Source organism: Haliotis rubra, unplaced genomic scaffold (genome assembly GCF_003918875.1).
Source record: "Haliotis rubra isolate DU_JTF1 unplaced genomic scaffold, ASM391887v1 Scf297, whole genome shotgun sequence".
In the NCBI taxonomy this organism is placed as follows: Eukaryota; Metazoa; Mollusca; class Gastropoda; order Lepetellida; family Haliotidae; genus Haliotis; species Haliotis rubra.
This window is the reverse complement of record NW_025766965.1, coordinates 553401-566836: the sequence shown is the minus strand read 5'-3', so window position 1 is coordinate 566836 and position 13436 is coordinate 553401. Positions and strand designations below refer to the sequence as shown.

Sequence of the window (13436 nt, the reverse complement as noted above, 5' to 3'; positions counted from 1 at the left end):
GTGGTGGACTCTCTGATTTCAGTGTTTCATTCATACAGTTCTCATTACCTTTTGCCTCTTACGTGCAATCGCTTCTGTATCGGTGCATAATAGAGACTGACCTGGCTTTGACGTTTCGAATCGCTCATAGTACGACGAGGTAGCTTAGCGGATAAAGCTTTTGCTCGTCACGCCGAAGACTCGGGTTCGATTCCCTATATGGGTACAATGAGTGAAGCCCGTTTCTGGTGTCCCCCGCTGTGCTATTACTTGAATATTGCAAAAACAGTGTATAACAGTATTCACACACTTGTATACACCCAACATAAAATTCAATGCCTATACCATACATACACTGTCTGTTAAATACAAATCACAAATAACGACATCTAGATCAAAAATGTTTGTGGCGCCAGAAAGTGGGTCATTCTTTCGCAGGATACACTAAACGCCGTTTTACAAAAAAAACTAACCCCTACAAGAACACCTATTCTATCATGTTGTATGATGTTACTACAGCACGTGTGTGACGATATACGTTGAATAAAACGTCACAGCACTAGGATGTCCCTTCTGGCACCATCTGAGCCTACGGTTGATGATGCCTAACAGAAGAAGCTCACACAATCACATTCCAAGAAGCAGCTATCACGTTCGCACCATAATACAATTCAACACAGAATTAGTTCGTACCATTCTTCAACATTTACATTCAAAATACATTACAGATTCTTGAAAACCCAACCATTCTTTAGCAAAGACGTTCCAAATCCATTACAGATCCTTGAAAACCCAACCAAATACGCTCACGCCGTACTTCTACATGACACTGTTATCATAATTGTCACACAAGAAACCCCAACGCCTTTACTGCCGATCTAAAATATATATATCTTAAATAACATTTTATACAAACGGCTGAATACCGCCACTGAATACAAAACACAAACAGTTTCCGTTGTGTATTTTATTGTAAATTCATCACAACCATTGAGCATACTTGTCTACCGTTACGTGCCATCGCAGACCACACGGGTACATATGCACGGAAGGAAACAATACACTCAGCTACAACCCCACAGCGTTCACTGTAGGTACACGGTGATGATATATGTAAGTTCTAGGTACGTTGTATGTACAACACTAGGGTGAGATGTCGTGACAGGATTTACAGTGTAAGCAAATAACGAGAAAAACAAATAGTAACATAGTCTGTGGGACCACACAGGCAGAATGCATCAGGCATACATACAGAAAGACAGTCTCCCTTTCTTGAAGAAAAACGTTAATTGTTGCCGCATTTTGCTTCAATTTTGTAAACCTCAGTAATGTCTATACTCGTGTTGGACAGTAGGTAATGGGCAGCAAATGTACCTACAATCAAAGTAACACTGCCAAAGCTGTGATGAATGTTACCTGTAACACCGACAAAACTGTGATGAATGTTACCTGTAACACAGCCAAAGCTGTGATGAATGTTACCTGTAACACCGACAAAGCTGTGATGAATGTTACCTGTAACACCGACAAAGCTGTGATGAATGTTACCTGTAACACCGACAAAGCTGTGATGAATGTTACCTGTAACACCGACAAAACTGTGATGAATGTTACCTGTAACACCGACAAAACTGTGATGAATGTTACCTGTAACACCGACAAAACTGTGATGAATGTTACCTGTAACACAGCCAAAGCTGTGATGAATGTTACCTGTAACACCGACAAAACTGTGATGAATGTTACCTGTAACACCGACAAAACTGTGATGAATGTTACCTGTAACACCGACAAAACTGTGATGAATGTTACCTGTAACACCGACAAAGCTGTGATGAATGTTACCTGTAACACCGACAAAACTGTGATGAATGTTACCTGTAACACCGACAAAGCTGTGATGAATGTTACCTGTAACACCGACAAAGCTGTGATGAATGTTACCTGTAACACCGACAAAGCTGTGATGAATGTTACCTGTAACACCGACAAAACTGTGATGAATGTTACCTGTAACACCGACAAAACTGTGATGAATGTTACCTGTAACACCGACAAAACTGTGATGAATGTTACCTGTAACACAGCCAAAGCTGTGATGAATGTTACCTGTAACACAGCCAAAGCTGTGATGAATGTTACCTGTAACACCGACAAAGCTGTGATGAATGTTACCTGTAACACAGCCAAAGCTGTGATGAATGTTACCTGTAACACCGACAAAGCTGTGATGAATGTTACCTGTAACACCGACAAAACTGTGATGAATGTTACCTGTAACACAGCCAAAGCTGTGATGAATGTCACCTGTAACACCGACAAAACTGTGATGAATGTTACCTGTAACACCGACAAAACTGTGATGAATGTTACCTGTAACACAGCCAAAGCTGTGACGAATGTTACCTGTAGCACCGACAAAGCTGTGATGAATATTCCAAGTGACACCGACAAAGCTACCAAGCATACTCGCTGTATAGGTACTCACAGCTCGTGAATATACTTAAGGTGACATAACCACAGTTAACAAGCATATTCATGGTAACATTGTCTACACGTTCAAGGATGCTTCTGGCAAGAGCGCTGGGTAATACCGCCAAGCTCTCATGAGTGTTCCCTGTACGCCGTCAAACTCTCATGTATGTAACCGGTAACACCACACATGCTCTCATGTATGTAACCGGTAACACCACCAAAGCTCTCATGTATGTAACCGGTAACACCACCAAAACACTCATGAATGTAACCGGTAACACAGCCAAAGCTCTCGTGTATGTAACCGGTTACACCGTCAAAGCTCTCATGTATGTAAGCGGTAACGCCACCAAAACTCTCACGAGTTTTCCCTGTAAACCGTCAAAGAACTCTAGCATGCTCACGGATATTGTGAAATAAGAAATCACCACAGTTTGTTTTGAAAATGAACTTGGAAAACACTGTTGTCATTGGTTACATTGTGGTCTGTTTGACTGACATACCTGTACTTTGACCCACATGACTGCCACGATTCATTGTTAACTCATTCGAGTTATGGCCTGTTGTCGTCGCGTATTGTCAGTGATCCATAATGTCCACCACTATTTGAATTCAACACTCAATGGAATCTGTTTCAAGGGATAAACGGTACTGATTGTTATATCTACAACTCCTGGAAACGTAAACGAATGATGGTACAGAGCAAAATGTCCTTTGATGTTGCATGACTGAAGTAATCGAAAATATGTATTCAATCAGATAAATATTGCAGCAGGTATTTTGCTTTTCTTTCAAAATTAACAAATTCATACTACATTGAAACAACTATTGCAAATTCACACTAACAACCTTCACACATCAAGCAGGAACGTATAGCAGCGGGCAATACTGTGTAACAAAACGGCTTAATGAAGCACTCTCACTAAACAAACAAAACCGTTTGATTTTTGGTATGATCGTAGCAAATAATATACAATGGTATAAACAACAGTATATATAAACTGTATCAAACAAGTAACATTGCTATATCAACATATTCTATGACAAAACATATACAGATTTTCAACACAAACATCACACATATATTTCAGCATAACAAGTACATGTATATATATATATACAAACGCGCAAATATGCTTGGAATTACATATCAACATCTCACACCCATATTAAGTAAGACTTATGATTAGAATAGTTCGTACACACATAAAGGAAGCTGTGCAATAGGCGTAAATTCAAACGTGGTATCTGTGGAAACGCTCAAATTTGTAACGTCAAATATACGTACATCTTCATTCATAACCAATACACATTATTGCAAGGTACATTGGTTGGCTTGCACTCTACCGTTACCTTCCAGTACAGTTGGGCATGGATAAAGTATTTTAAGAATACTAAAAACTCCCAAATCTCAAATTGTTGACCTGTATTTTTTGACGTTCCTGTCCATATGCACGTCTTGTTGCGTTAAAATATCATTCTCAGTGATGATGCAAAACTGACAGCATTATATTTGACACTAAGATATGTTTGTAAATTGCTGAACGCCGAATTCAGCAGCATTGGACTCCGAAAAAACTAATTGCTAAAAGCCTGTTTTGTACAAAACAAACACAATTATGAAGTCTCTCAAACAATTCTTATATTGCATGTTACATATTTCCAGGAACAATGTGGTCATCTTGATGGTCAAACTGGCCAGACTGAAAGGAAATGTCAAACAGGTTTAAAAGTTAAGTACCGCTTCTATATTGTCTTATATTCTGAACCTCCATGTATCCTTCAGAGGAAGTAGCTATAGAAGTCATGCACAGTTTGGACAAGAACACTGTTATTCCTCCCGGTGTTCGCAAGAACTGGATCATAACCTTTGACATAAAGCTTTGACTTGAATACCTATTGAAGCAGTTACAAAACATATCACATCGATAAATGATTCCAGTGTCAGTATTTCAAAATGGCATCTCACGTGTTTAATAAACTTCATTCATGAACTGGTGAAGGGTTACTATTTTTAAAACATTACCATTTTTAAGGAATTATATTGTATGCGGTGATTAACTATTTTTGTACACATAATCTGATGAAGACCGAAATAGATTTTTTAACAAAACGTGAACTTTTAGTTTTATCATCTCACTGCATAATACTATTAGAAATATACAATATCTGTAACAGCAATATTTGATGGCTTGTATGTGGCAGTACTGTTGGCAGGGATATAATGAATGAATACATAATACACTTTTGCCATTTGTCACAATTACGCATCTAAGGACTGGATGCTTGAAGCCAGGATGTGCTCTTGCATGCTGCTCTGTTACGTCTTCTGATGGAATGTCTGTTCTAATAAACAACGACGGTTCCCGGATGTGTATTCAACAATCATCACAGGAATTCATACTTGGGAACATCAAGATTATGCTGATTGATGACAATCCCCTTTGAACTTAATTTAGTCGAAGACCATATCAGTTTCGTGGGAAAGGTAATTCATCTTTGCAAATCCTGTGGTCACATTGTCACACGTTTCCATAAATCGGACATTTCGTTGAAATCACATATTTCTTAAGTGTTGTGGGATCTCGAATATATACTCCACTTGATTGAACACTTTATTGCATCATGGATGCCTTGGTGTTATGATACTGTTTGTATTGGATGTAGCCATGTTTAAACGGAAGTGATCATTTCACAATCTGATCCCTCGTCACTGCTAGCCTCGATGTGACTTTTCTGCTTCCGTTGAATCAACTCTCGTCTCCTCACGGGCTTCGGGTCAAGGGGCACCGCCTCCACACACGCTTCCTGGAAGTTACAGAAACAGAACATACAGTGATTCCAGTCTGGAATAAACAATAACAACGCTGATTCCAGTTACCCGGTCGATACTATCATTTGTGTTGACCTGACCAAATCACGACATTTTGGAAAAAAATTAGGAAAAATACAAACCGGTACTTCAGACTGAATTTTACCGGTATCGATCATTCGCCGTAACAAATTCCATTTGGCGTAAGGGAGACTATCGGCAAAAATTATTGGAATTAATCACTGAAAAAAGCATTTAACTACAATCATTGTACAAATAAACATCTTATTACAGCTTTTATAGCAGTAACCATAGCGACCAGTATAGACACAATGTTGCTTCATGAATAACATTTTACTAAGGATACAATAACCGTCTGAGAGGTTCCTATTTAATTTTGACATTCATACTGTTCCTTTAAGGACCAAACTCTTTCACGATAATAATAAATCTCCTAAACGCCGAGTCGACAGTATGAGTCCGACTATACCACCAGCATAGTTTACGCATCTCTATGAAATAGCACACACTAAGGTCCCAAGTTGTCAGGTTTTCATAAATACCATGATTTTCACTTTAAAATGTTTGGCTGCCTTAATGACGAATATTATAGCTTTGAAATAGACGCATGTAAACACACAAACACTACAACAGTTCCCCTAGACGCTCCTTTAAGACTAACACTTCTAATTACTATTCAAGATATCTACACTATTCTCACAATCCACGCACTGGTCACTCGTACTGAATTTACGTTTTGTTTAGTCACCTTATCCAGACCCATCCATATTTATTTTCATGTTTTATTAAAATTAATTAAATCAAAACTTATATTCCTGAACACGACCGTCTGCCATAAATCCTTGTACTTTCTTCCAATCAAGTGAACTCTATTCTGCCCAAATGATCTCAATTTGTCCAGTTGTTCCTGTCAACTGAAGCTAACCCAACCTGAACACAGAGGTCCGTTCTTACAGTAAATCACTGGCAAAGCAGGAAGATTTATCACCCAGACTTCGCACAGGCTTCCCTCGCAGATGAAACTTGTCAGAAGGAGATAAAGATTAAACGACCGATCATACAAAGCCAGTCCCGACGAGGGAAAATCTAGAGGCAGAGCCCTGGTATTTGTACAAGGTAAACTCTAAGGCCCCCTAAAAGGGGTCGTGTCTGGGAACCAATTTATCATCCTAACCAGGCATATGCGTATTCAATATTGTCGGGATAGTCATACAATCCCCTGCATCGGGGAATTAGAAATCACACCCTACTCTCGGCAAAGGGATCGTTTGAAGAGGAATGAAGATTATTTCTTGGAAGTGTTTGTCATAGTGTCAACGGATGTCTGCCGTTGGAGAACCATCAAGAAGGACATCCGACAGAACGAGATGGATTCATCATCTCAGGCGCCCAGTCGATTTTCCAGCAGATACTTCGTTTACTTTAGAGCATATTTCGCGGAGCTAGAGCCTGATGAATGACACTTTACTACCACAAAGCCGTTGATACAGATTTATTTGACATAGCCAACGGTGTAGAACTGACATAAACTTCGCCAACTACTTTATTTGTCCGATTCCTTCCCTAATTTAATGCAATCGATGAGCCTGGCGTGCCAAAGATTTTGACCCCTGTCGGAAAAACGTTCCCTTCGCCCAATTGCATTAATACAAATTTCCTCCGCGATATTAGAAGCTAAATAATTAAACTGACTCTATCAGACATTATATTCATTGGCAATATGGAATAATAAATAGCCACAAGTTGCGATGTCGAATGATAAGTCAGAACATGAGAAACGGCTTATTCCTTATCACCATGTTATTGCTATGAAGTTTGTAATTGCTTTCATAATTCAAGGATCTGCTTGGCTCGTGTTGGCCTCTTGATGATGTACAGTTTCTTGCCTTTATTTAGACAGTATTAACAAGGTTGGAGCTCTAAGTAATTTACGTTAGCTTGGGAAGGAAGCAAGATCCATCATTTCTTCACATCGTTGCCTTTCACTTGGCTGAATTGGGTGACGAGCTATATCATGTCAATTTCAACAGTGTCATAAAAACGATATTGCTCGTTCCTTCCGATTGGGCAAGATGTATTTTGTGGAAATACATTACACTTTTGTTCAAATGCACGGCAGTTATGGTGAAATGCATTACGATTTGGACGAAATACATTACCAAACATTTCCATTTTTACATTCACGTGAAATGGAAAACGTCAATCGGGAGTGGTATAAGAGTGAAATATCTCCGACATTTGTTACTGTGTTTACAGTATGGGGTTTCTCTGGTTCATTTACAGGGATATGACACATCCAATCAAGACAGTAAATAATTCGGAAACTTATATGAGGCCTACACGTCTATTACTTGTAAAACTGTCCAGGATTATATTTGTTCCACATTGATTTGTCTTGTAGACTATTCTATGAACCCTAAACGCCCCGATGGCTCCGCTCAATCCCATGTCACAGAGTCGTGGGTAAGCCTTTATAAAACGCCTCAGGATCACATTTGTATATTTTCAATTAATTTTTTCCATCTATATACAGCTTGACTGGTACACCTAGGATCAAAGTGACAGCCGAAACTCTAAATTCACTAGGATATTTTAAGAACGTTAAACTGGTCCTGTTTTATCATGTTATTTTTTACTTTCTACATATCACATATGAAACCTTCAAGTTGTTTTTCTCTGTAAACAAGCAGAGCACTTAATGAGATCCCAATTATTTAAAACTATCTTTCATATAGATAAACCAGAACCTTTTAAAACCGGACAATTGGATTACATAATTCATATTGCCCATAAAACCTTGTATATCTGGACGTGTTATAGAGACTTGTCCGATGTAACCACCTTAATCCGGGCAGTTCCATTTACGCGAGATTATTGATAACACACAATTCTAATCTGGATGTATCACAGACTTGTCCGACGTAACCTCGTCAATCTGGACAGTAATGTTCACATTTCTCTTTATAAGCCTTGCTACTCTGGAGGAACTGTACAGTCTTGTCAGATGGAACCTCGTTAAACCTGATACCCAGACTTTGGCAGATTTTTCTCAGAAAAACTTTGCTTTTCAGAAAAGTTAGTTTTCTTGCGTATGCGATTATGTAGATTAGTTCTGTTTAATCAAAACACATTAATGAATGATTTATTGAAAAATGTGGATAATGTGTCCTTCTGCTCAAATTTAACTCAACTTAAATGCTAAATGTCAAAATATGTTATATTGTTTTTGGACCGTATTGCTTTGACATTACTAATATTTATTTCCTAACAAATTAGGTGATGAATCTGCGCAACATCACCAATAAATCAGTGCAATACAAAAATATAAGACTTTTTTCTAACGTGTAACATTTGGAACAGCACATATATTGATATTTTGTAACTAGACCAAACTGTATGTAACGTTTATCCCAGGCATGTCTCAGCCATCCAATATAGCCAGTACAGCCACCCCGACATCTACACATTCAGGAATAGACTGAGTCAATAAATCAATACCGGTAACATACGCGCAATCTCGAGTATCAGGTTTTTCAAAAGAAATATCATACTCTATACGTCAGTATTAAAAGGACGGCTGCTACAGTGTGAGGACAACCAAAAAACGCCCTCAGTGAGTGTTGGCATACTGACCTTGTCCAGTACGGAGCATGAAGCCAGGGAGTCCAGAGAGTGGTCATCGTTGTACTCGAAGCCCTGGGTCGTCAGAGCCTTCTTCTTCTGTCGATTTTTTAACACAGCACGCACCTGCAGAAGAACAGTTAATGGTATTAGTGAGGGGAGAAAAGTTGGTTTTGCTTAAAATGCATCGAAGTTTTCAGAATATCTGGTGTGTCTATAGGACATTTTGTTAAAGATACTTCAAGTGGTATTGTTGAATGAGTCATATGTTTGTGGAGTCACAGACATCAACATAATGTTAATTTTATCAGATGACCGATATCAAATAAATAGGTTAGCGATTATTACTTAACGTCAGATCAGCACTTTCGCAGCTAATCGTGGCGAACATTGTACATTGTCGTGTATGTTTCTTTTAGCTGAAGGGAGAACGAGAATGCTACCAGAGGTTACCGATGTCTTTTGGGTAAAGTGAAAACAATTATGTATATTCTTATTTCCGATATTTATTGTGTATTAGATCCCCTCCGTTACTGATGAACAAAACAGAACAGAATGCCAGCAAGTCAGAAAATGTAATAATTCTCCTGATGCGTGTGTGCGTGCGTGCGTCCGCACGCGTGTAAATCCAAACCATATACCCCAAACTGACTAATCTTTCTTGCGCCCCCTTAGCGCCAGGCAAGGCAGCAATTAATATAATATGATAACGTTTTAGTGAGTGAGTGAGTATGGTTTTACGCCGTTTTAGCAATATTCCAGCAATATCACAGCGGGGGACACCAGAAATGGGCTTCACACGTTGACGTTTTTATTTATGACTTAGTAAGGACTCGAACCATCGACCATTTCGCTCTCCGCTCGCTATCCACTACACCACAACCGTCGGTAACATGTGTAAACAAACGGAAGGGAGACAAAACGAATTCTTTGCTCAACGGTGTCTATTGCAAGAGATTGTGTTCTAATCAATAACACAATAGCTTATCAACAAAGCTTGAACACAAACTAAATGCAGTCGTGGGGACAGAGAATAAACCCATTTATAAATTTATTAAGAAATACTAATCATTGTTGACAACTATTTCTTTCTCTACCCATAATCAAAGGTGCTTTTAAGCTCATGAAAAATAATATTTCCTGTCTTCTGACTGACTGACTGAGTTTGGTTTTACGGCGCTTTTAGCAATATTCCAGCAACATCACGGCGAGGGACACCAGAAATGGGCTTCACACAATGTACCCATGTGGGGATTCGAACCCGGGTCTTCGGCGTGACGAGCCAACGCTTTAACCACTAGGCTACCCCACCGCCCCCTGTCTTCTGAACGCAAAGTGATGACAAAATATCGCTAAACAGTAACAACCATGCGTTGCTCCTAAAATTTCACGGCAGAGACGAATAGATAGTGTTTGAGAACAGTATCGAGATATATTTGAAACCAATCGTCCTAATGCAACTGAAAATTTGACGAAGGTTAGATGGACTGACCTCAGTTTGAACTACAATCTTTGATTAAAATATGCCACTCTGTAACCTCAAGAAAATCGCGGAGAGCTTGAAAAATGCTTCCTACGGGCAAACAATGTCACTTTTTACTTTTAACGTAATTACAAAAAGTTCAGAACAATCCGTTATTTAATTTGTAAAAAATGTTACATCGTTACAACTGAACATATTCCAGCGCAATTTACACGCATATTTCAAGACACTTTACTGTTTAACAAACAAAACCTTTGATCAAATTCGCAAGCACTGCTTAATGTAACGTTGCCCTAACTTCATTAGATTCAGTCAATGTAGACACTCAATACAAAAATTACATTAGTTAAACGACAAGCCAATTGACAGCAGACGCTAAGCTCGAGTTGCACGTGCCCCTAAAACATATTTGTGTCGGAACTCACGGGCATAAACAAGATCCTTATTGTGTTAGTGGGAGGCGAAGAAAAGGCAGAAAAATTAATTTAACCCTTGCGTTCCGAAGATGATATGTTGGCATGGAAATTACGCCCCTAGATGTTGCAATTTTGTGTACATTAAATCAACAACTACGACGTCAGTGTGACTTGCCTTGAATTTAAAGAAGGAGAAAATGTTCCTTTGAAAATGTAAAATATGTCAGATTCGTCTAAAGATTTTTAAGAGAATCGACACCGCTTGTTTCTTTGTTGACTGAAGTTGATGATATCTCATAATTGACACTTCTGAAATGTCGCAGTGTCAGTATCACACTCAGTGCAAGTCATTATAGAAAATGATTAGATTTTTCTATTCAACGATGTTGTCAATTTACTATATGTGATACTTCAATTTACTTCTTACAATATGGCTGACAACGCATTATGTCAATTTCTATAAAGCTGGAAGTTAAATAGTTTCCTTGATGGCTATTTTTTAATACCGATAATCGTTTTCAGACTTGGTAGACATTACAGTTTATATGATTTCTTGTTAAATTTTGTTCCTTGAATTAACATAAAGTAATGCTTTTTGAATGTTATGTAAAACCGCCATCTATGTTCCTCGTATTACATGTAAATGGGATAATAATATTTCACTTAGTGTTGTGATATCAGTTACAAATATAATTTTTTGCCATAACCTAAATAAAATTATGTTCAAACTTTTCATTTTAAAAATTAAATTTTAATTTCATAATATCTAAATTAAGACAGTCATCATATCGAATTGCTTCATTAAAATGAATCATGGGAAATTCACAGTTCAAAACATTTAAATCTAATAACATGCGATAGTATTACATTAATATGCAAAAAAGGACAAATGATCATCAAATGTGCGACAAACATTCACATATGCGGGGCGATCTAAAAGTTAAATTACAATCCCTTCAGGAATACGTCTCGATTTGATCAGTGACTCAGGCAGCGAGCCGAATCATTTCAATCTCTGACAAAGTCCAACTGTCACCCGTTTCCCGTGCACTACAGAGGGGAAAAGTCGCCAATTACATCTGAATTAACTTTTACTAACTTTTAAATAAGTAACACAACACCCATCCGTTCTTCCCAACATCGCCCCGAGCCAAATTTCAAACCGGGCGAACAGCAGCTAAACAATGCATGTTGTTTTCGCCTTTCCAGTCATTAAAAGCTAACCAGTTGACAATTCAGATGGTTCGTATTCAATGCTCTCAGTTCTGATACCTCAAGACAATGACTTCGCCAGGACCGTCTGTTCTATGAAATCTGGAGGCAAGCTACTCCTGGTGCCGAGACGAGCTGGGACACGGGTCGTGAACACAGAGCCTGCTAATCAAGACTTTAATTCTATTGGGTACCCTAAACGTAGTTAATTCCCTAAACAAATGATTTTATTCATTATCCTCTTGAATGGCTATTCTCTCTGAAGCTGCCCATGTAGATTTGTGGTCAGTAGAGGATACTAATTGCCTACCTGACCAGCTGTCGGCTCTCGGTAGCGTTCGTTCCACAATCTGCTCCCAGCCAAGTTTTAGAGACAACCGGATTAGTCTAGGATGAGTCGGCCATCCTGTCTTAATCTTACGTTTGCGGGACGGTGTTGATTTCGTCTGGGTTTGCAGTAATCAATTTGACTTGATTAGAAACTGATTTCTGGCTTGGCACAGTGGGTAATTTTCGGTTCTTGTCTGTTAACCATCTAAGCAGTATGTGGAATTGATAATAAATTCTTTGACTTTGATTTAGATTTGGAATGACATGAACCTTTAATTGCCCACCTAATCAATATCACCAAACAATTTCTGTTGACGTGGTTCCTTGGAAGTCGATAGAAACAGTACTATTGACGCATTTTTCCGAAAATTGTTAACAACACTTATTCGATGAATGTGTGCAGAGAATACTGATAGAAGCTGTACGTGATATACATGATTTAACCCATGTATTTTTTATATTATTCTTATCCATATGTTAATTAACATCTTCATAGTTTTATCACACACAACTGTTTACATTGTTTACAATGATTATTGAAAGGAAAATAAATATGTGCATCAATTATCGGTATGTTTTGTATGTATTGAAATCAAGTGCCATAAAGTTATGTAAAAAACACCATTGTCATGAAAAGGCATAATCCTCTCAAAGAGTAACAGAATAAAACATTTCTCAGTTTAACTTACAACTATCGTTATTCCCATATAAGACGACCAGCACGGTTGAGCAATAAACCTCAAGATCATATATGCACATGCACTAAACTGCACAAAACTGTGTTAAATCTAGATCAGTGTGATCTTGTTACGCCAATAACTTTCAAAAACAGCAACAATCCTCATGTTGATATATGCACATGCTAAACATCACGTTTACCCTAGATATACAAACCCGAAGCCTTGACAAACTCATAAATTCTTCCAAGCAAATAAATCACAAAAAGTCAAATTTCATGTGAATATCCTCTGTACTTCTGACGTACCAAATCGCTGAGATCCCACAAGGTTATAATGCTTTCCTTCATTTCAGGAATGGAAATTTGCAATTTGATTACGTGTACGCCCCCTGCGTGGCTTGTCTGCTG

General features: G+C 38.3%; 1 protein-coding gene across 1 annotated transcript in view; it reads right to left on the bottom strand.

Annotated features, from left to right (window-relative positions):
* Positions 1-2403: 2403 nt before the first annotated feature.
* The window catches only part of LOC124282267 (cadherin EGF LAG seven-pass G-type receptor 1-like), a 142791-nt gene continuing 131758 nt past the window's right edge, over positions 2404-13436 (bottom strand). The window contains exons 25-26 of the mRNA XM_046718221.1: positions 8921-9034; positions 2404-5262 (exon numbers count right to left, since the gene is read on the bottom strand). Of these exons, the coding sequence (XP_046574177.1) occupies positions 5128-5262; positions 8921-9034 (249 nt within the window). The 3' untranslated portion in view covers positions 2404-5127. The remainder of the gene's footprint in view (positions 5263-8920; positions 9035-13436) is intronic.